The 24813-nt window shown below is 37.7% G+C and overlaps 1 protein-coding gene across 1 annotated transcript in view; it reads left to right on the top strand.

Moving 5' to 3' along the window:
• Nucleotides 1–20383, top strand: part of SEC63 (SEC63 homolog, protein translocation regulator) — a 55115-nt gene extending 34732 nt beyond the window's left edge. Inside the window, exons 12-21 of the mRNA XM_021390279.1 lie at nt 4574–4728; nt 5684–5831; nt 7146–7228; nt 8825–8884; nt 9100–9258; nt 9970–10128; nt 11042–11143; nt 16913–17011; nt 18295–18399; nt 18881–20383. Of these exons, the coding sequence (XP_021245954.1) occupies nt 4574–4728; nt 5684–5831; nt 7146–7228; nt 8825–8884; nt 9100–9258; nt 9970–10128; nt 11042–11143; nt 16913–17011; nt 18295–18399; nt 18881–19024 (1214 nt within the window). The 3' untranslated portion in view covers nt 19025–20383. The remainder of the gene's footprint in view (nt 1–4573; nt 4729–5683; nt 5832–7145; nt 7229–8824; nt 8885–9099; nt 9259–9969; nt 10129–11041; nt 11144–16912; nt 17012–18294; nt 18400–18880) is intronic.

Genomic DNA, 24813 nt, shown 5'->3' on the forward strand with positions numbered 1-24813 from the left:
ACTGGAAGTCTTTGAAAAATGGAGAATGCTTTTATTTCTTGTAAAAACTGAGATAAGATACTTACTGCTGTATGTGATACACTCTGCAATTTGACCTCCAAGTAGCTTTATTCTTCTTCTTTAGTTCTATATTTACATAAAGATTCTTTTTTTATTTGGTGAAGTAATAATTATTTTTATATGCAGTATATTTAATAAATTGCTCTGATGTTCCAGAGATTTTTTTATCTTACACTTAAAAATCAAACAACATTTTGGAATACAATCCTGTCTTCCAAATAATATAATAATATTGTCATATAATAATATTTCTAGGGATTATAGTGGTCCCTGCCAACCTCTGTGATTCTGTGAAGATGGATGAGAATATGCAGCTGCCATTGTATATAGTAGAAATATCACTGATATAGTTGAGCTTAGTATTTCTTTAGCAGTTTTTATCAAAAATATTTCCAAAGCTTTAAAGTGTCAGTAGCTAGAAACAGAGTCTACCAAACCTTTCATGAGAATATTCTAACCACAGAACATGAAACTCGATGTCTTTTGGGTAGTGTGGTACCGAGCAGTTGTTCTTCAGGCCAGTGATAATGAATTTTAGAAATTAAAAGTAAACCACTTAAGAATTTTGGAAAAATCACCATGTTTGCTAATTTTTTGTTTAGCATATTTAAACTGTCGGCTCTGTTTCTAATGACAGTAGACTCAGAGAGTGTTTTACTCCCTGCTGATTCTCTCATTGGGAACCAACTGGAAATTGAAAAGTTGTTGTTTATTGTGAGTAATATCCAAGTTAGATATTTTAAGTCTTTTTTTGTTTAACTCTGTGTATTTGTTATCTTAATGTGATTTTAATTATTGTAAAACATAAAATGCTGAAGTTCCCGATTTCAGTTCTAATTTTCAAATCAGTGACGTGGTACTTCAAATTATCCTGTGCTATAATTAACAGTAACGGTCCAGTGGTCCTGGCCTTTGAAAATACAAAGGTGAAGGCATGAGTTAATATTATCTGAAGAAATATTTTGTGGATAAATCATACTTTGTGAATGCTAAGTTGATAGTTGGATGAGAAGTCTCGTTGTGTACTGCATTTGTTTGTCTTGGAAATATCAAATGATATTAGTGGTAAAATCCATGCATTTGGAAGTATCTGTAATCATTTATATATACTTCTTTGTAATCATCTTTTGAAGAAAAACACCTTCACAATGAATCTTCAGAATCTTGACACTTGGTTCCCTAGTTAATTTTTAAAATGTCCATATAGCATTCAAATGTTGGTCCCATGTCAGCTTCTTGAAGGAGGTGCAAGCAACTCTGATACTAAGGTCAACTTACACGTACCCACAAAAGCCACAGATGCTACTTTTCTTGTCAAATCCTACTAGAAATAATCTATCATGAAAGAATGAATAGAGGTCTTAATTTTTAACAGATCTATTGTTCTTTGCAAATAAATTTGAGATTATTGTTAAGTTATTCAGATTTGTTATTTGCAAGTAACAGTTTTGATTTGCTTTCATAAAAACAGAATGGATATTATTTTCCTTCCAGTCCAGGCAGTTTCATTTACTGCTGTGACTTTTTCATCCTTATGGAAAATGTGACAGTTGTGAGCCATCTTCTGATAAACTGTATGTCCTTGCCGAATTTCTGTAAAGCATGTGAGGCTTTATTTTTACATTCTACTGCCTGAAAAATACACTTTGCTCTGTGGCATTCCTCACTTGTATTGTTTTGTGTTGATAATGGATAGTTCATAGTGGCCTAAACTATCTTAATGGCTTCCTCAAGATCACCCTTTAGGTAGAAAGTTGCCCTGTCAAGTGAGGAGCAAGGTGTTTGTTACCAAAAATATGATGTGCTCTGGTAACTGTCTGCAGAAAGATTAGGCATCAGCTCAATTGCCCACACAAGGTAAACTTCATAATTCAGACTGGGGGCTGAATGTGGAAGTTGTGGTTTGACTCATTCCCTCACAGGCAGCTATTATTTGCATTTAAACTTGTGATTGTCTTCTTTCCTGTCATATGTTTTGAACGACTTTGTGCTTCATAGATTTCATGTCCTCTTATTTTGCCTACTGTGACAAGCAGAGGCTGTCAAAATGTGCAGTAATGACATTCATATTACAGTGAGGGCAGCTGGGTGTTGTTAAAAGTTAGACAGTCTTCTTGTCCATTCTAAAGGGGATATAAAGTCCTGTATTAGTTTCAGGAAACGAATGTTTTCCAATTTCAAAATATTTTCTACTGTCATATGGATGATGAGTTAATGCTTAAAGAAAAATGAATTTCAGCTCTGTGGACTCAATGCTGTAGGTAAATTTCCTGTGAAGGCCAGCTTGACAGAGAATATTTTGGTCTCTTTTATTAACTTAGTTTGCAGTATGACTTTCCTTAGCAGCAGACAAAAAAAAAAAAACAAAAAACCTACAGGGAATGTAGTAGATGGGTAAGATGGAAGGTTCATTCTGTGCTGTTTAGTTGGGATGTCAGTACATCCAATACTATTTTTTGGAAAGTTCAATCTTTGTTCATTAGTATTTCTAGCCATATGGTTCCCATTGTAATCCTCAGGTGTTATTTTTCTGTCTGTTTTGCATATTAATAAGCACCATGAAGACTGAGACCTTGTGTTTAAAATAAAATGTCCTGTTGTGTAATTTGGTCTGACAGCTGATTATGCCTCGGTGTAATTCACAACAAAACAGGGCATGTGAGGGGAGAAGAGTGACAGGAGCAGAGATGATGTTGCAGTGATCTTTCCTTTGCATTTAACAATCCATAGTAGGTACATACAAATGTAATTTATAAATGAAGGAGAGAATGTGCTGAAGACACCAAGCTTGTTCTCTTTGATCAGATTTGTTATCTTTTCATCTTTCCTCTGTAAAATGTTCTAAGTAACGTAAGATTGTTTTATATATATATAATATATTTATATAATATAATAATATATTTATTTTAAATTATATATATATATATATAAAATTGAGGCCACTGGCATTTAAATTGAACACTTAGCAGTTTTTGCTTTGGCATTCTTTTGTGGGGGGCAGGTGCAGGTTATGGCCTGTTTGCCTTCCGATCCAGATGCAAGTAAACGTATGCTAACCCACCCTTACAATTGCTCTGATGCTGTGTTGTTTGATCATGCAGCCCTAGCAGGGTGGATTTATTCTATCTGACCATCCATCTATTAATTGAGAGATGCCTGTGTGCCTGTTGTAGTTTTTCAAACATAGCTATAACTGCCAAATCCAACTATACCAAATATTCATATTTGGATAGACTTGTGTATTTGTGTATGTATGCACATAAATATTTGTATTTATACTTATGCTGAATATAGCTGTAACAGTCAAGGTAATTAAAGGTTGATGGCTTCTGGGAAAAGTTTAGAAAAATGCATACGGTGGTTTATAGGTATACTGACAGGCATCTTGAGTTACAGCTGCTTTCTGTAATACTTGTTTAAAATTGCCTTCAGTTCTTTGATATGCTACATAGGAATTCAGAAAGAGAAAAATTTAAGTAGATAAATTATTTTTCTAACTTATTTTTCTTTTTTATCTAAATTATTTTTTCTCTTCGACCGCAAAGTATGTGCAGAGCAACCTGAACATTGCCAATTCCAGGCTTGCAGAGGTTCACAAGTTCCTGGAGAATTCTGAATTCTGACTTTCCTAAGCAGGGTTTTGAGAAATCTTCCTTATGAATGGACAGTTATCTAATAAAAAAGCAGAGCAGTATGTGGAAGCCTGTCTACTTTGCTTTTTTATTTCATTACGGACAGGAGGAGGAGTACTACGTGACTTTTTTAAAATTCTATTTTCACTTTTGCTCTTTTCTGCTTAAGACTTTCTCATTGCGTACCTTGTACTTTAAAATACTAAAGGAGTTACAATTTCTAAAAGAAAAATCATACAGGTGTTTGCTCAGACACCTCTTTTAACCTTTACGTTTTCTTATAACAGTTACTTTGCTTTTGATATTTTGCAGCTGTTCTTATTGCATTTTAGTAAAACATGCTCTGCTTAAATTCAGTTATTTATACTTTTCTTGGATGTGCTAGGCTCCTACTTTTATGCTCATCTCTCAAGATGATCTCAGAGCCTTTTTAAATCTTGGAAATAACGTGTTGCAAAAGATTAATGATAAACCATATTTAACGATATGCTTACAGAGTAGTGCTGAATGTGTTAAACATGTACACATACAATATACAAATGTAAAACAAGTTTCTCTTGCTGCATTTTCTTCTGGAAATTTCAAGTGGTAGAGCTCTTTGTAGCTGAGATACATAGTGCTGTTGTTCACTGAGACTATTGGTGGAAGTCTTTCAATTTCTTAGTGTTCAGCTACGATAACATAGAGGGAAGGAAATGTTTGCTGAACTATGTGACAGCAGCAAGAGTAAAAAGGCTAATTATGCTGGATGTTTTAAAATAAGTCCATCTTCTGCTTTGTTTATTGAAAACAAGATGATCTGCAGTCAATAACTCAAGTATACATTGTGAATGTGTTAAGGGGGGGGGAAAAATGATGTGCTATTTTCTTTTCTCCCCAAGAAAGGGAGTTCCGTGCTCCATCTTTGGGATCTTTGGAAAATTGCATGAAGCTTTCCCAGATGACTGTCCAAGGACTTCAGCAGTTCAAATCTCCCCTTTTGCAACTGCCTCACATTGAAGAGGATAATCTTAGGCGGGTCTCTAATCATAAAAAGGTATAAGACTATGAATGGTGCTTGTTAATGTATTGAAACATTTTCTTCTTCAGCCTATTTGTCCATAAGGAAACAAGGTCATGAATTAACTAAGAAAAAAGAAAATACTTATATCTAGGTGTGTGTGTGTGTGTGTGTGCGTGTGTGTGTGTCTTTCGGTGCAATATCTCCTAGATCTGTGTGTTTTTTGTTCTTTTGAAGTCCGTCCCTGTTAGGAGGTGGGAATTAAGATCAGAGATCTGGTAAGTGTAAAAGAGTTATGTTGACCTCAAAAACAGAAGAAACATGATATTAATTTATTAGGCTTTTTTTGTACAGGATTTTCCATGCAATTCATTTTTAAAAACATTATGGCTCCCTGGATGTTGGCATGATCAGCCTGCTTAGAAACATGAACTTGTTTTTAATAAAATACGTATTTTTCTAATGATCTGAAGTAACCAAGTGTTCAGACAAATTTCTGTTTGTCTTTGCTACTCTGCGCATCTGTAAATGGAATGATTTTGAATTTATCTGCAATTCTATGTAAAAAGCTAAGTAACTTGTACTTAGTTGTTCCTACAAATGCAAACCACAAAGTATGGAATAGTCTAGTTAAATAAAAAACTCAATTAGTGAGGTTTCTTGGCTCAGCTTTCTGAAAAAGCTGGCTGAAATAGTAGTTTTGTAATAAATTTATTCCAATTTCTAAGGAATGGCATACTATGGAACATGCCAATATTTAAAGCAGTTCTATTTATGAGGTTTGAATGGAACCTCTTTGTTTTATTGCTTCTCAAAACATACTTGCTGGTTTTCTAAAGAGCGATTTCTTTAATAAGAATATATCGAATGTGTATGTATTAGCAATGTGGGGACGTGAGTTACTTGAATCCTCATCGTGCCATTATGAGTTTTTTGTGGTCTGTGTTCTCTGCTGTTATGTGATGTCATTTTTTTTCTTCTTTTCATGCAGTATAAAATCAAAAGTATTCAGGATTTGGTGAGTTTGAAAGGTTCTGATCGTCGCAACTTACTGCATTTCCTGGAGGATAAGAAATATGACGAAGTTATGGCTGTCCTTGGTAGCTTTCCATATGTCACCATGGATATAAAACCACAGGGTGAGTAGCAGGTCTTTTCTGTATATGTCACCCTTCTGACATTTTGGTATTCTAATGGCAGTAATCTTCTGGAGGCTTCTGAAAGACAACTCACAGTTATTTATGTGCCTTGAAAATAACATACTTTCATGAGTGACGGGGTCTTTTACATGAGATTTGTAGTCTGACAAGATAAAATACATTAAAACATTTAACAGATTCCCCAGCCACCGATAGTTTCTCCTGCAGGAGCTTATCTGATATTTCATCTGTTCATTTAATATTTCATGAGCAATGTGGAATTCTGGTTGAAAAAACACTTCTGTTAGTTATCTTAAAAAGTTGTGCTTATACCAGAATTTATGTTCAGTTTATTCTGGTATGGAGAGTCAGTTACAAGATCTTTGAATTGGAGACTCTGATGACATGAGCTTCTTTGTGATCATCTTTGCATGGATTTTGTATATGGCAGAATTTTTCCTGCTGTGCTTAGCTACATTTTGTACGTATTGTCTCAAAGATTGTATAATGCTCTTAATGCTCAAAATTCCACCTTGGAAAATTTATTTCCTGTATTTTGACAAGCAAGCCTTTTCTGTCTATAGTTTGTCACACAGCGTGATAAGGAGGAGTGAACAATGCATGTACTTTTCTGTTTAGTTCTGTATTAACATTTAATAAAATACAGAGATGTAAAACTAATAAAAATGCTTTCCTGAGGAGGGATGTAAATAAAAGTTCTACACTGGGATATAATTATATTCTTCCCTGAGACTTTCTCAAGTTCATAGACTGCAGAGATAAACTCCTCAGTGGCCTTCCTGTGGGTTTTGTGGTTGATATTTTAGTTAAAGAAATCACTGCTGTCTTTCTACTTCCCTCTGCCTTCTGCTTAAAAAAGAATTAAATGCATGATTGTTAATGTGGCATTGAAATTGAGTTGTTAATCATATGAAAGTCAGGAAAATCAAAGTTACAGTTCCCGGAACTAATATAACAAGGTCCTTTTGGTCGTATGTGGTATTTCATCTTTCTGAAACTTTACGCTTTAATATATATAATGCGCGGTATAATTGAATTATGGTTCCCACAGCAGTCTTAACTTTGATATTTTTCTAACTTCCATGCAATCAAAATTTCAAACTCAATGTTGCTGTTTTATAGTTTGTTGAATTACTAGCCCTCATCCTGATAGTGTATTTGATGTTGCAAGATACTTATTAAAAATATCGAGGTCGTATGCTTACATTTAGACGTAACAAAGTCAAGATTTTTTTAAACAGAAAATAATATTTAATAAATGTAATAGATGCCTTGCTTTTCTTTTTATGCTAGTTTTGGATGATGAAGACAGCAACAATATTACAGTAGGTTCTCTTGTCACTGTTTTGGTCACACTAACGAGGCAGACCATGGCAGTAAGTATTAAGATTACTTGTTCGATAAGGCTAACTGCAACTATGTGCTAATAAACAAGCATTTTTTCTTGGGGAACTAAGATATTGTTTTGCAAACGTCACTGTAAAATTAAGATTTCAAATTGAGAACTTGTGCTCTTAACCATCTCTTATATTTCTGTTTCTGACTGGGACTTTTCCTGGGATTAAAGTCCAGCCAGACCCATCGCAGCTGTCTAGGAAGCAATAAAAGAATATGGCAGATGATACTGCCCTGTAATTTTTAAGCAACAGGAAAAAACATTCAGAAACTTAGTTCCTGAGCTAGAATGAAGTGCTCGCTCAAATACTTAGCATAATGCTTGAAATTGATTTTCCTTTATGTGGATTCATAATGCTAGAAATCCACTGATTTTTTGGACACTTATGAAACTCAGTCCAGCAGACTGTGGCATATATACAACAGAGTAAGGGAGGTATGCTTGTGCCATATGAAGAAAGTAGAAAATAGCAATGCGGTGTGTCCAAAATGATACTATATCCTAATAGTTAAACTTCTTACTTGTGCTTACTTTTTTATCTTAAAGTGTAGTAATGATGTTCTTTGAACAAAGAACTTACAAACAACAAATTCTTACATCTGTAATATTCAGATAATTGTTGAAGTGGAAAGTCTGAGTTAAGCCGCTAACGTAGGGCATACAAGCATGAGCATAACTGCTGGGGACTAGACTGCACATTGAAGTTTAACAGAAAGCAGTCTGTATCTGCAACTACCTTGTGTTCGTGTTGTGAAATTTCAGAATGGAGCGTCTAGGTATAACTGAAGATACTGTAAGTAGAAAGTTAAAGTACCGTGTCGCTCTACTGGAGAAAGCTGAAAATTGGGAGCAAATTTAATTGTACTGAGAAATTAATTAAATGCTCTGACAGTGTATAGAAAACTGGTTAAAGATGCTTTCTAGAGTGAGCTCCGCTAGGCAACCTGGCCTTTGATATAAATGATATAAAACTAGAGCTAGCCTATAATATGATGCTTTTTTCTTGTGGTGGTGGTATCTCATATTTGCCATCGTTCTTTAAGACACATCCTTAAATTTTTTTTATGTTGTTTTTAATGGCGTATTTTATGTTTTGAAGTAAGGTATACATGAGAACATTCACTTTATATAGAGATATTCCAGTCTACAGAATACTGACATTGTGTTTTGTCTTAATGTTTCTTATTTCTAGTTTAATTGTCGTCCTGTGTCCCTGAGTAGCAGTGCAGCTGTTAGTTTTTAATGCTCTGGCAATTGGAGCAGAATTTGCATTTTACTACTGCTTGATTTTGTGATGCAGGATTTCTGTTTTATAAGACAATCAGGTTCTCTGGAACAAGATGACACATTTTTATTTTTTTTACTAAATTTCTTTTTAATGCTAGTGATGGAAAAATCCCAGACCAAATGTTTGAAACAGCGTTTAATTTTGATGTGTTAATCCCCTTTTGTGTTTGTCCCCCTCAGACCTGATTTCACTGTATTTAGCTTAAGTTCAAATACAAATTCAGCTCTTTCATTATTCACTTCTTTGGAACAGAGAAGCGCTAACACTTTTCACATCTTTCTCTGTCAGGAAGTGTTTGAAAAGGAACAGTCTATATGTTCGGCAGAAGAGCAACCAGCAGAAGATGGGGTGAGTTAAGAACAAATGTGCCTCTTGCTAACTGAAAGGAACTCTCTTGAGTTGTTCATCTTGCATTTCTCAAGCATCTTTTTCAGAAACGCCTACTAGGTGTCTCTTGAACTCTGCTCTCTAACTTTGGTTCTCAGCTGAAATGCTTGAAGTACAGTGAATGCCTGAAATTTTGATGAACAGAGAAAAGTATTTTAAATACTGCTTTCTTGCAGCAAGGAGATGGCAACAAAGTTAAGAGCAAAGGATGGCAACAAAAGAATAAAGGAACCAAGAAAGCTTCAAAGTCAAAGAAAAAGAAGCCATTGAAAAAGAAACCTGTGCCACCTTCATTGCAGCCGCCAAAACAGCAGAAGCAAAAGCAAGCTAATGGGGTAGCTCATAAATTCATTGATATTTTAGTTTTATGTTCAGTTTATCGTTCCTAGTTTGGCAGAGGTTTTTTGTCTCTTAATTCTATGCTTCTGTAAAGTATGTTTTCTAAAATACTTTCTTTCCTGAAACTTAAAAATGAGTGGTAAAATTTTAGGGAACGACATTAGTAGCATTTCTTGTGGCCCACTGAAAGTTGTGCCTAACTAGTTTAGAAGTCTTTCTTCTTATTTGCTTTTTATTAGTTTTGTTATGCTGCTGTCTGGGAGATGAACTGTTCTATACGTTTTGCTTTTCATTTAAGGGCAAAAAGGAGATGAGATTTTCTTCTGGTAAATTAAACAGGTTTAGTACCTTTATGTTCGCTCTGCATGATGTTTTCTCCATCTCTCAGGCTGTGTTGTAGGTATTTTTCTTACATTCTCTCTAATTTTTGTATGATTTCTTTGAAATGCCAGCCCAGAATCAAACACTGTTTTCTCCTATTTATGTTGCGGATATCATATGGAGAAGAAAAATTGCTTCTCTGTTCCCCTTAAGATATGCGGTCAAAAAGTAATCTTCACTGTGCGCCTTCTCTGTAACACAGGAAGAGTGTAGTTCAAGTAGAAAGTGAGGGCCATGACCTTAAAACAGGTGCTGTTAATGCTACATACTACAATAATGCAGACAAACTAAGAGTTGTTTTTTGTTGTTATTATTTTCCCCACTAGGAAGTAGTTGTGAAGGAAGAAGAAGAAGACGTCTCTGATAAAGGAAGCGAATCTGAAGAAGAAGAAACAAACAGGGACTCTCAAAGTGAAAAAGATGATGGAAGTGACAGGGAATCTGACAGAGAACAAGATGAGAAACAAAACAAAGATGATGAAGCTGTGAGTCTTTTTTTTTTTTTTTTTCAAGGGTAATGTTGCCACTGGGGTTGAGAGAAAATGCGTTTTAATCCTCTAGCATCCCCTCAGGCTAGGCAGCGCTAGGATGAAGGAATAATATTGGTACTCCAGAGGTTTTCAGGCCTCATTCTGGCAGAAGAGTCTGTTTTAGAAAGAGTGGTGAAAGGTCTTTGAAGCATGGACAGAAAGCTTAAAAATGACATGAGAAAAATAACTTTGGGGAGAGATTACAATGCTTCTTTCAGCTTAATTTGATTATTAACTGCTACAGATTGTGAAATAAAGCCTCTCCTTTGAACTTTGTTTTTTATATGCAGTTATTGTAGCAAACTGTATAATACATACTGCAAGTATGCAGTAGTTGAAGGAACTTGTACGTGCTTAATATTAAAACTTTACCTTTAATTATTAGCTTAGTCATTTGAAACTGTGGCTTAAGAGCTTGCAATTGAGATGGATATAGATGACTTCTGCACCACAAGTCTTGCAGTAGAAGACTCAATAGGCAGCTTGGAGGCCTTGTAGGGGATGAAAACAAGCTTCTAATTTGAAAAAATAAAATCACCAGGACATTTACAGCTTACGTAGTCAGTGTTTTTAGGCAGTGCTGCAGAGAAGAATTTTGAAGATTGTGCACAAGCCCTGCAGATCTGTGTTTCGTTTTTGTTTTTAAGATACCTACAAGTGATCTCTTAAGTTCTACCATTTTATCATTGCTTTTTTTTTTTTGAATTACACTTTATAACTTAATCTCTGTGCCTCTCCCTCTCATAATACATAGCACAGCACAGTGCAAGAACTTGTCAGAGATAGCTTTTTCATGGGCAAAAATATATATATTTTTTTGCCAGGAGATGTCTAGTGCACAGTAACGCTTTAAATTTGTCTTTGACAGGAGTGGCAAGAATTACAGCAAAGTATACAGAGAAAAGAACGAGCCCTTCTTGAAACCAAGTCAAAGATAACACATCCTGTTTACAGTCTCTTTTTTCCTGAGGTCAGTAATAGAAAACTTTGGCGGTTGTGAATCATGAAAATTAATATAATTAATTGCTGTGTATGTATTTTTACAGAAAATAAGAGGCTTTTAAGAGTCTTTTTTTAAGACTTGAAATAGTTGCTAATCTTCAATTTAAAAAGTCTTAATTTCTAAAATCCTCTTTACTTCTCTCAGATACTTTCATAAAACCTACTGATGCATTATTCTTTCCACCCAGAGACTTGCAAACGTTCCATAATTAAAGGTTCTTTTTGACAGCAACAGAGCTAAGGCTTTCTTCTGCTGATTTATTACATAAGGATAAAATCAGAATTAAATTTTTCTGATACAGGGTTCTAATTTATAGTACTTCTCTTTGTGCTGTGGAATGTGAAAGCAGAGCAGCAGCTCTAATACGGAATTAAGGTATAACAATACTTGTTCTTTAGCTAACTGCAAGCACCTGTGAGAGAGGGAGGTCCTGACCTGTTCTGTGTTAACCGTGATGACAGCAGTGTCTGAGAAGTTGTTTAGATCACCAGTAGTTCTGGCTTGCTGCTTGACTTCTAGTCTCAGTGCGACAGTATGGTGGCAACACAAGGCTGACGTTGGAGAGGAAGTTGTGGAAGTTGGAGAGGGTGAGCAAAGCTGTCCATGTACAACAGTGTATTCTGGAAGTGGTGTAAGCCAGTCACAGACCAGTCTTGTCAATTGAGCTTAAAAACACAGGGGCAAGTGTGAGGGGGTGTCAGAGAAAGAAAATGGGGATTTATTTAAGAATAATGCCTCAGGACTGTACATAAACTGTGGTGTCTCTGTGGCAGCCTTAAGTGTTGAAAGTCCTTTGGGTTTTTTCTTATACAAACTGCTAACCAGTTCACAGGTGACTGAAAACCCCTCACAACAAGGAAACTTGGGAAAATGGGTGACTTTTCAAATGTGGCTTTTATGTTCTGAGCAAGTAAGTTAGGTTTCTGGGAGGTTATCAGATTGGAACCAGAAAGGAGAGGTGTTAGGGTATGCTTTCTTTCTGGGCCAGTGGTTCAGCGGGTTCCCTTGCTTCCCTGTTAATTGACTAGGGAGCTAATCTAGGATCTCTTCTCCTGCGTTGTGCTGGCTCCGGTAACTGGAGGGTGTGAAAAGCTTTTACTTCCTCTTCTAGTTTAAAGGAGGTGACTGGGATGAGGAGGAACAGGAAAACATGGGTGAAGAGAAGGGCGCTGTATATTTACTCCTCCTCTTCGCTCCCCAAGACTCTTTAAGCACATGCTCGTTGCATGTGCAGCACATACCCTTTTGTCCCTGTGCTTGTGATCCTATTTTTCCTGCAATTTTTAACCAGATCTGCCAACATTAGGAAGCAAAGTGTGGGAAACGGGAGTCTTCTGGACCTCTGTAGAGGTGAGGGTGTAATTGCAAGATCAGGGATCTGACCAATTAGCCTGCATTTTCTTATGTGATTTCTTCTTAATTGTTGCTGGGGAGCCAGACATGATATACAACTGTACCAAAGAAACTGTCTTCTTAAAGGCCTTAGGTGAGAGTTGTGCTGCCTCATGACATCCAGTTTTGTAACAGCTAATCTTAATGCTATATTTTCCTGACATTGTTGGGCACCCATCCATCTCTCAATACAACTTCCAGCCATACGCCAGCATAACAGAAAAGGGTATACTGGCATTTTGCTCTTCTGGCTGTCTTAGGTCATGTCAAATATACAGCAGAATCTTAACATCTTGCTATGAAGGCAGCTGGCTTTGGTCATCGGTTTAAGCTCAAACAGTGAGTAAGTGCTAAGCCCAAGGCCAGAGGGGTGCTGACTATTAGTATTTCTCTCTTTTACTGCACCAAGGCTTCCAGGTTTCCATCAGAGACTTTGCATTTACTTGCTCTTAAGTAATAAGCTGCTTAAACCTCAGCTGTATTACACACAGCTGCTGATGGATTTTATGATAAAAACAAAATGCAGTACTATGGCTAAAAAGAAAATCTAGGACTGAACTGAATGTTTGAACTTGAAAGATACACATGTGTTATCTCATGGTATTGCAGTTAAAGTTTTCCAGTCTTCACTGATTTCCTGAAAGTGCAGCTGTACTTAGTACTGCAGTTGGAGCATATTCAAAGAGTTGACTTGTAAAATCTGAAGAACAAAACACTTCGGGTTATTTTTCCTCCCTCTGTGATTTATACCGTTACCTATATTGTGGTCATTGCCAGTTCAGAGGTGTTAAGGATGAAGTGTTGTATCAGTCCCTGTGTTTCCAAGGTTTATGGATGTTTGAGTGTAGCTGCGCCTCATCTAATGGTCCTCAGGAGGCAGTCCTAACACCTTCATCTAAGTTTTTAGGCAGTTGATTACTCTGCCAGTGATGAATATTTAATCTATGCAGGTTCCTAAATAATTATCTTCTGCTTCCACATCCATAGATCCAGGAACGGCACAGATTGTAGTTTTGACATTTTTAGGTAGAAACTGGCCCTGGTATTCCAATTTCACGAACATATTGGTTTGCTGGCATGCCAAACCTTGCACCCATCTGTTAAAGGGCATTTTGCCCGTTTGCCTGTTAGCTTGCCAGATTCTCACAAGCATAAACTTTTAAATTCCACCCAATAAGAGAGCAGAAAATGACACTCTTGCACAGTTGTCCTTTCTGTAAAAAAAAAAAAAAAAAAAAATTACTTTGCATTCTTTACATTACATTACTTTACTTCCAAAGAGTTTACTCTGTAGAATCCTTTGAACGTTAGATTAATTAATGTCTTTTGATCCATAACCTGGTGTCAACAGGGATGGTTAATTTTCTTCCTAGTAACTGGTATGTTGCTGTGTTTTGGGTTTAGGGTGCTAATAATGCCAGTAACGCAGCATTGTTTTAGTTGTTGCTGAGCAGTGATGACACAGAGTCAAGGACGTTTCAGCTTCTTGTGGTGCCCTGCCAACAGGGAGGTGGGAGGGGGCAGAAGCAGAACAGCTGACCCAGACTGGCCAGGGGGATATCCAGTACCATATGACATCATGCTGAACAACAGAAGCGGGGGGAGCGTGCTTGTGGGGGGAATGGATGCTACTTGTGAGCATCAACCAGCGTGTGGTGAGCAGCTGCACTATGCATCGCTTATTTATATATTCTTCTATCATTGTTACTATTACTTTCCCTCCCTTTTCCATCCTATTAAACTATCTATCTCAACATACAAGTTTTACCTTTTCTCTGGTTCTCCTCCCTAGCCCCCACTGTAGGTGAGTGAGCGAGCAGCTGTGTGGTGCTGAGCTGCTGCTGGGTTAAACCACAGCAGTCCTTTCTTGTTCATCAGTGCTACTTACAGTGTCTAACTTTCTCTTCTTACAACCTCCTTGGCTAGGAAATAAACATCTCCGCTGGAGATTCTTTTCCTCTACCACTGTTAAGGAAACTGACAATGTATTTATTGCTGAAACTTACAGTTAAAATACTTATGGGCTTGTAATCATATGGGACATTTATAAGTAAAATCACTGAGAATAGCTGCAAAAAGAGCTGCTTATAACTAATTCTGGTCCCGAGTAGTGCCTAAATAGCTTTGTGTCCTGTTCTGTATGCCCCTTGTTGTAAACACATGAAGGAATGCTGTTGCTTTGTTGTGATGCAGTTGCTTTTACTTTTACATGCTGTAGAATGGGCATTAACACACTGAGTCAATTTTACACTCCTCTGCTCTGGGACAGAGCAGTGCTAATCAGGGTCTTTCGGTTGCCGGTGTATGTTCTGCTGTTATAAATCTATAGTTTGCTAGTCGAATATTTCAGTGAGATGATGGTAACCCCTTCTTGCATAGAAATTAGCCTCTTTTAAAGAGAAAAATTAAATTACTTAAGGATTTTTTTACTTTCTACTTCCATTATTTAGATTTCAGATCAGGAGACACTGGTCCTGAAATGTTCAAAACAGGGAAAAAAGCCACAGAATCTTGGACTATTTCAGTCAAGTAAAAAAAAGAAATCTTCAAATTCTACACAGTAGCAGCATTTTTTCGGACTGGGCTCAGCAGTGTTGTTAAAGCCCTCTATACCCTTTCAGTCAGTCCTTCCAATATTGTTAGATTAAAAAAAAAAAAAAAAAATGAGCAGCATTCTTGTAGCACTGAAACAACCACCCAGTAATTGGTGGTGTATATAATATATATCTGTATATAATATAATAATTTAATTAAATACATAAAAATTGGTTACCAGTTACCAGACCATCAAGAGCGTGTAGAAGTTGTCTCGTAACACAGCAATCTAACGTTTGGATTGTCTAAAAGGCATAGGGTGTTCCATCCCCATTTTCTCCTTAAGGGTAAGTTTATACTATTGTGACTATTGCCTAGCTACTTCTCTTCTTCTACTCTTCTTTCTCATTGTTTTATTTTCATCTGCCCATCCATTCAATATTTACTGTTCTCTTTTTTTCTTTTTTTTTCTTTTAAGAAAAGACTTAAGGAAATAATGGAAACTTGCATTGTCCAACTTCAGTCTGGAGTAGAGGTGGCTCAGGGGGGACCTTATCACTCTCTGTAACTACCTGAAGGGAGGTTGTAGTGAGCTGGGGGTCAGCCTCTTCTCTCTTGTAACTAGTGACAGGACGAGGGGGAATGGCCTCAAGTTGCACCAGGGGAGATTTAGGCTGGACATCAGGAAGTACTACTTTTCTGAAAGAGTGATCAGGCGCTGGAACGGGCTGCCCAGGGAGGTGGTGGAGTCACCGTCCCTGGAGGTGTTCAAGAAACATTTAGATGTAGCGTTGAGAGACATGGTTTAGTGGGGTTATTGGTGGTAGGTGGATGGTTGGACTGGATGATCTTGTAGGTCTTTTCCAACCTAGCTAATTCTATGATTCTATGATTAAATCAGTGTGGTTTTTTTTGGTTTTTCTGAAACATGTACTAGAGGGTTAGCTGGAAAGGAGTAATGGTTAAAGGATTGATGGTAAGATTTTTTCCCATTTGGAGTAGTTGCATCTCTCCTGTACCCACAGTCTTAAAAATCTGACTCCATTGAGAGAGAAACGATTATTTTTGCCAGGTGACTTGCTGTCTTTTATGAGGGACAGCATGCATTTAATTTTATTTTGTTTAGGAATTCTGCTTTAGTACTTCCAGCGAGAAGACCTTTGAAACCTGTAGTTCTTCTAAAAACTGATAACAGTTTGATGTCCTTTACAAAGAACAATATTGCCTACAGTTCCTTCAAGTGAAACGTTGCCACGTCCAAATTCCAACTTTCAGCAGATTCCCGTCTTTTGGAGGGGGAGAAACAAACTGAGGCAATACATACTTTCCTGAAAAAGACTTAGTGGCAAGAGTACTTTTAACTGTCTTTGTAGCATGCTTTGCTGTGCATGCTTTTCATCCAGGCTGGGCTTCTGTCAGAAGACCCAAAGCAGTAGTATACGGAATGGATGGTGTTGCTCTGGTATGAAATTTGCTCATTAATCCTCTGTGGGCACAATTCTTCAGAATGGTTCTGTGACTGGCGCAGTATCTTAGGCAGGCTGTATGGTATGAAGCCTTTGGAGTCAAACAGCTACTTGTGATAACCTGGTTGCTTTTAGTATGCAGCATATACTATTAATTTTGTTAATACGTTGTGAAAAGTTTTTGACCCCTTCCTTTAGCCCCTCCCCAACGCGCGCACACCTTTGTATCTGTGTTATAAGACCCAGAGAGTCATAACTACCGGTCATGAAGCGTAGAAGCATCTTTTTGTGACTTGAATATTCTTGTCTTTTGTAATACTTTATTTTCTTTCATTTATGAAAGGAAAAACAAGAGTGGTGGTGGCTATATATTGCCGATCGGAAGGAGCAGATGCTAATATGTATGCCATATCATGTTTGTACACTAAAAGATAAAGAAGAGGTAAGTACTGGAAGAATTTACTTTTTTAATATTACCATTTATATTACAATTAATATTAAAATTACAGTACCATACTGTCTTATGGTATGAAAATCCTTTTAATTGATTTTAATTTTAATTTTTTCATACTTGTTTCTTAAGAAAGGAAACAAATTTTACTGTCCTGATAGAAGCAGACAAGAGCCTTTTAGCTGTGAAAATTGATAATGGAAAAAACGAAAAAATAATTTAAGAAACCTTTTAACTTTCTTTCCAGATCATAATTTTTTTCTTGATATCAAAAGCTGATGAAAACCATATTCATACAAAATGATCCTTTTCAGAGAAAGTTATTCAAACGTGTGAGAAATATTAAGTACTCTTTTTCTGTAAGACAGAAGCTATGACAAATTAATTAGCCTCAGCACACATGAGCCTTTCTGAGGCCTTAACTTTTTGCCGTGCTCTTGGTTTTTCTGAAAACTGGAGGTTTGGTGTATTTTGTACTTTCAAAATAGCTTTCATGTTCCAATTCAAATAACAGAAGAATTAAGCTAATACTTCCAGCAGACTTAATTTTTAAACCTGTTTGGATTTTGAAGATTTAGGAAGTGTACAACAGGGTGATGCTGTGTACTGAAAAATGTAGAGCTACTTCAGTCTAAATCAGGGGAAAAAATGACTCATTATTTGTCCTTAAGGGAGATATTGCCCTTGGGTATTCTGTCTCTTTTCTGCAGATAGAATCATAGAATTACTCAGGTTGGAAAAGACCTTCAAGATCATCAAGTCCAACCGCAACCTAACCATACTACTCTAACTCTAACAACTCACCACTAGATCATGTCCCTGAGCACCACATCCAAACAGTTTTTAAACACGTTCAGGGATGGTGACTCAACCACCTCCCTGGGGAGCCTGTTCCAGTGCTTAACAACCCTTTCTGTAAAGAAGTTCTTCCTGATATCCAACCTTAACCTCCCCTGACGCAACTTGAGGCCTTTTCCCCTTGTCCTGCCACCTGTCACCAGTGAGAAGAGACCAGCCCCGCTCTCCCTGCAATCACCTTTCAGGTATTTGAATCAGAGAGCAATGAGGTCTCCCCTCAGTCTCCTCTTCCCCAGACTAAACAGCTCCAAAATATACTTTATTATGTAGAGATTCTCAAATATATGTCACTCGTAAGAAACTTCTAAAGAAAAAAATATTATTCTGTAGTAGTACTTGTTCATTAGAGTACTCAGTTATTTGTTTTAATGCGTCACTTCAAAGTAAGAACTCATGGAGTGAATTTTGTTTTGCAGGTAGAGCTGAAATTCCCAGCACCGGGCAAGCCTGGAAACTATCAGTACACAGTTTATTTAAGATCGGATTCGTATATGGGTTTGGACCAGATTAAACCTTTGAAGGTGATGTTTAATTGTATTACGTGTTGGCTATTAAAAAAAAAAACCAGAAAGCCCCATTATCTTTAAGAAGTCAAGATGTTTCCACTACTGGGATCAGGCAGACACTGCTTCAGAGCCATATTAAAATTAGAACGTTATGATGGATTAAGTAGGACTAAAGTTTGTGATGCTTCCCAGTGTGTGCATTTTAACAGTTTTTTTCATAATATGGAATTTTTGCAATATAATTTTCTCTGGCCTTTTATCTTGAGCTCTGGCATGCAATTTCTCTTTGCTTACATACATGCAGTTAATGGGAAAATCTGGCACGCCTTTTTAGCAGGAACAGAGCTTTTTTTAACTGTCAGTTTTGTGCAGCATGTCCTTTCTACTTCTGTTTTTATTCTCTCAGACTGGTTTGTATTTTCCGTAACTCTTTTTTCTTTCTCTTTTCTTTCTTAACTTTAACTCTTTTTCTTTCTTTCTCTTAATCCAATTACAGCTGGAAGTTCATGAAGCAAAACCAGTGCCAGAAAATCATCCTCAATGGGATACAGCAATAGAAGGTGATGAGGACCAGGAAGACAGCGAGGGCTTTGAAGACAGTTTTGAGGAAGAAGAGGAAGAGGAGGAAGATGATGATTAAAACAATACCGTTAATTAACTACGATCGATATCTGCACACACTGCAAACTCTTGGTCTGACTGTGGAACTGTACAATAAACACGAAACACAGTACAGAAGCTTTGAGAAGGCTGAGTTTAATTTTTCTTTACCAATTAAGAGTGCATTATGTAACTTCTCAGTGGAGGTGAAACAAATCTGTTGCCATTGATACAACCTTGGAGTATGCTTATGGCTCATTATAGCCTTTGAGTGCAGGATGGTGCATTTGTTTCAATTGAAAATAAAAGCTTTTTTATTATAAATATCTGAAAGTGTGGGCTATGTATCGTCTGATCAGTTTAGGGTCCAATTTAAATAAAAGGTACTACTAGCTAGGAAAAAACTTAAATTTTCTGCATTAGAAATTTATTTTAGAAGACATTTTGGTGTAGCTGACATCACACATCTCTGACTGAAACAACATCTGCTCAACTTTCAAACTTGGTTTTGTGGCATTCTTTCAATATTTTGCTGTGATACCGCTCACATCATTCATAGCTTTAAAAATCTGTTTTACTTAACTTGATTATTATAAATTAACACCATACTTATTGCCACATTCCTCATATACCAGAGGGCTGCTTTTATAGGACTGTTGTCTTTTTATGCCCGAGATAATCATGGAAATCAAACTTTTTTTGACTCTGGCTTAAAACATTTTTAAGCCTTAATTTCACCAGGTCAGCAGAAGATCTGAGTCTTTTGATAAACAAAATGCCTGAAAGCATCTTGGGGACCATGTGTTATATAAGTTGGTGGCTTTCGTTTAATGCCTTTGTAAAAGGTAACTGCTGGAAAGCCGAAAGTACATTCTTAAATCTGAATCTAGCTGACACTGTCAGAAACGTTTTAAGGGTAGAATACCACATGCAAAGAGTGCATGTTGTGTATCAATTTTGAATTCTCATCAGTGAACTGGAAAAATTGATGCCTGTTTTCAGTTGTAATAATGTGCATCTCTTAAAGTTTGGAGGTATGTTTTTTTCAGTCTCCTTCAGGTCTGTAAATAAGACAGTAATTCTACACAATCCATTTAGGAAAAAAAGATTAGATAGTAAATTGAGGGAAGAGAGAATCAGGGCTGTTGGTTTATTGTATGACTTGTCAAAAGCAACAGACATTCTTCTTCTCAACTATGACAATGCGATGGTGTAAGACATGGAACAAGCTGTCATGCAGAGAGAACTCCATCCTATGAAAACCACCCAGGGCCAGATCAGCTGTGCACTAATTTGTGACCTTGTTTATTAAAAAGGGATGTCACTTTAAATGCAAACTTACATCGATATATTCTTTGTAATTGCAATAGTTGCAAATAAAATTTGAAAATGTTCTAAATGAGGTTATGGTATCTTTCAAAGTACTTCTGAAGTGCATATCGTACAGGAAAACTTGTAAAACTTAAGCAGTGTCAGGTGTTCAAACTCAAATATGAAGTCTAGGTTTACTTCAAGTGACTTGTACGCTTGTCATCTTTTAACTCCATGTTTTATTTGCAAAATGCAGCAGAGAATTAGCAATAAAATAGCTGACTTGCATTGTTTACCAGAGCAATTCATAGTACGTGTGCCATTGTTAAAAGTTGGAAAGTCAATAGAGTTAGGAGAAAAAATTGATAATTAGAGCATGGGAAGAGGGGGAGCATTCTGACTACTGGTTCCTAAATCTTACTATTAGAAGTTGAGTTATATTTGCAAGATGCAAATGCTTTGAAGTGATTTAAAAAAATAAATAATGTCTGGTCTGAACAATGAAGTATTTTCTTCATAGAGACTAAAGCTAACAGCTGGGGTTACACTGGAACCTGGCAAATCATGGAGAATTATTGAACTAACAAGTTCAAAGTCTAATTCATTTTTAAATGTTGTCTTCTGTACAGTCAATGTAACCGTATAGAAGGTGCAAGGAAAGGAATTGCAAGGGTACTGGAAATCTAGTTCGTAATGTAAAGTATGCAGGCTGGTACTTTCTCTCCTAAAAACGCGAGCAATATAGTTGTGCATCAGTTTACAAATCTGCTGAGATGGGTGCGAAACTGGGGATGAGGAGGTGTTTAAAAGCTTCTTGCAAATACAGATACCAACCGCAGGCGTGCAACTGAATGTTGCAGTACTGTTACTAGTTGGTCTGTCGTGTGGATCACTTCAGTGTAAGTAGACTCTCTCCCTCCTGTTGGAGATCAGAGCGGGTCCTGCGCTCAAGCAGAGGAGCTGCAGAAGCTTTCAGGACTTGCAGAAGCCGCTTCCATGGACATCTGCTTGGAGGTGGCTGGAAGAGGCAGATGGGTGGTGCAGCACCTCAGGCCTTGCTGCTTCTGGCCCCGCTTAAACATCGGTGTGGGAAGTGGTGACTTGCAGCTGGCAGATGTAAGTACTGGGAAGTAGATTTAGGGTAGATCAACGCAGCATGGTGAAACATGGGCTACGTTTGAAGTAGATATGTGTGAGTAAAAGGAAGGAATTATAAAAGTGATTTTTGTTTGCATAAAATGACGTAAGCCTCCTGCCCCCAGATGTTGTCAGTGATCAATTAACACTAAAGGAATCATCACAACACTTCTTTCTAGTCTGCTGCACAATGACTACAAAGCTACAGTCGTGCAAAATCATGATAAACCCTTTCAAATGTGTTGTGGGGGAAGAAACTCTGAGTTGTACAGGAAAAAAATGCTACTTCTATTTAAAATTACTTAAATTCAGTAATTCCAGCTCTTCCTCCAGCAGGGGGAAGCAGGGGCATGAATTTCTTCAGGAACCACTGGAACTGTTCCATTGGCCGCCTTGCTGGTTTTTGTCTGTGGGTTTGGTTTTGTTTCCCCCCCTCCCCTCCTTTTTTCTGGAGGCGAAAGGCATAGATGAAGATTTTTTCAATCTATTTTGTTTTAAACTGTTGCTTGTTCAAAACTACTGTTTTTTCTCTAGGTCTATTTATCTGTTTCATTTAAAAACTACTGAGGAAAATCCCTTGTAAGACAGGAATAGCAATAAGACTATTTAAAGATAGAGCCCGTGGGATGAGAAGAGCGGTTTCCTTTAAGTAGCAGGAATTGGTGCATTAATGAGCCCAATCCTGAGGCTTAAGTATTACTTTGGAAAAGAATTTGCCTCGGTGGACATCTTGCAGGTATCTCTAGTTCAGCTGTCCAGTAAGATCCGCCAGGTTGAAATCTGTTGGGCGGTTCTCCCTTGAGTGCCCATACCTAGAAGACCAGATGAAGGGATAGCTGGAGTACTGGGCTGGCGGCTGCCTGTGTCCTCAGCACAACATTATCACCTGGGGTTTGCATCCTGTGCAGAGACACGATATATCAATGTCCCCAGCAGCTAGCGTCTTTGAAAGCTGTGCAGGGCTGGGATGCTGTCTTTTCTTATTATTCAGCAAAGAGTTTGCAAAGCACTGGCTTCCTTTATTAGAATTTGAATGTATGCTTGAATGCCTTTTATTCAGTAGTTTGAGCATCTTCTTCATTGCGTGTGTCATGTTGGGGCCTTAGGAAGTCAGGGAGTAAACACAAAGAGGTGTATGGGATAACTTTGGGTGATTTCAGCTCAGTATTGAACTCTAGATGTGATATCAAAATTGCTCCCATTGGATATCTAGCCATAATTTAGATGGGAGAAATAATTTTCTGCAGATATCATTTATCTTTGTCACTCAGTTAACTAGTGGAACAGTTACCAGCAATGAAAATTATAATAAATCTAATTAGCATAATAGATTGTAAGGCTAATTATAATCTTTTTAAGCCAAGTTACTTACACTCTACTTAGAATTTAATTTCAAATGTGTGCTGAATCAAGAAGCACCTTCAGCTTCTGTGTACAACCTTTCCGTGTGTATGCTCTGTTAATTAAGCAGGGAGGTTACATCACTGATGTTGAATTTAATGGCACTAAGGAGACTTCATGAGCCACCTTGAATAATTGTTTTAAAATCATCTACTATTTCTTCCAAATAAGGTGCGAGCGCTTTCCTTTTTATGCAAGCAACATTACCAGCCTAATGGGACAAAGCTGGAGGATCTCATACGTTCTGGAGAGAAACGCTACAACAAAACACAGGTAAGGTATGGCTGCAAGATCAGGTCCCTAGACTGAGTTAGAATTACATCCTGTTTCCTGAAAAGTCAACATGACCGCTAGAGCAGTGGCTCCTGGGGATTTTGTTGGCTGTGATCACAGTTGGGGACTGACATTTTTGTTTCTAATGCCGGTGTTAAACACTGGGTGAGCTTGAATTCACAGGTGTAAGGGTTGAGGTCACTGACACAGGACACCCTGACTGGTGCTCAGCTGAAGGCAGAGCACTGGTGGTCTAGGGACAGTTGAAGTGCAAGATCTAGACCTTTGGAATACATTTTTACTAAGAAAGAATAAGAGTTTGTCCACATTTCTTCCCCCCCAAAATGGTTTTGGTATTACCTTAACGGATGTAGTTGTCTTCAGATTTCCTGGGCCAAGTTCAACAGCAGCTCTAGATGGTTGTCTATTCCTTTAAATTCAACAGGAATGGGTTACACCCACTGGGGATTTGATTAACCATTAATGGAGCCCTGGACGACCTGATCTAGTGGGTGGCAACCCTGCCCATGGTCTTTAGGATCCCTTCCAACCCCAACCATTCTATGATTCTGTGATCTGTGCTGAGATTCCATCCTCCCACCAGTAAGAGGTGTGGAAGGGCAGCAGCATGTTGTTTATTGACTGTTTTATATTTTCTTTCACAGCATGCAATCATTTCTCCATGCCTTGATCACAGCTATGGAATTTGTGCTGTCTAATGTATGCATGTGCAGTAAATTAAACTCAAATTGAATGACCAATTTCTTTACAGCTGAAGCTCCATTAATTACCATGCGTAAATCACATTAGATGAGATTAGACTGTAATGGCTGTAAAATAGGCACCGTCCATGACAGAGTGGCGAGGTTCAGAGGCCCAGGTGACAATCACTTGGGTCCTTTTGAATTGAAGAGATGAAATGTGGTTGTACTGCCTTTGCCTCATGCAGGGGTTTGATCTGTTTGACACACCCAGCTGTGCAGGGCCCTCCAAACAAATTCAGGTGCATGAAAACTGGCTGCTCTCCTGGTCCTGTACACAACGTACGGGCTGCCCTCCTGTAGCAGGACCCTGGGAGATGCCTTCAGCAATGTCTGTGTGATGGCACCAGGACAGCAGTGGGTCAGGTGAGCCGCCTGTGCTGCCCAGAGAGCCCTGCCCAGTGCAGCAGGCCCTACGCTCGCCGCTAAAAGCCAATTAAAGCCAAAAATAGAGCTGTGTTGTTCCAGCCCCAGCATCTCTTAAAAGGGAAGCGTGCCCCCCTTGGTCAAATGTGAGCCTGGGAGACCTGCAGGAATGACAGCAATTAATCATCGCATTGCTTTGAGTCTCCATGTAAGTGCTGAGTGTTAAATATTACAACAGCACCGACGTGGAGGTTGACACCAGTCTTTGTGCTGCAGGTCTCTGTAGATGTGAGGTTGTAGGCTAGGCAATGATAAAATAATTCAGCTTGTTAGACGCAGGCAGAGCTTGTTGGTATGCACATCGTGCCAGCCTGAAAAGGATGGAAGTGTCAAAACAGTGGAGGAGCGGGAATACAAGGAAAACCCTAAAATCAAACCTTTTATTTCAGAAACATCATCACTGAAATTAGATCAGTTTTATTACAACCGCACTGTGATTTCTGAAATTCAACTTTGAGCAATTAATTGACTGGCTCAGATAACTTCTGTGAAAGATGCTTTGAGTCTGTTTTTTTTTTTT

Source organism: Numida meleagris, chromosome 3 (genome assembly GCF_002078875.1).
Source record: "Numida meleagris isolate 19003 breed g44 Domestic line chromosome 3, NumMel1.0, whole genome shotgun sequence".
In the NCBI taxonomy this organism is placed as follows: Eukaryota; Metazoa; Chordata; class Aves; order Galliformes; family Numididae; genus Numida; species Numida meleagris.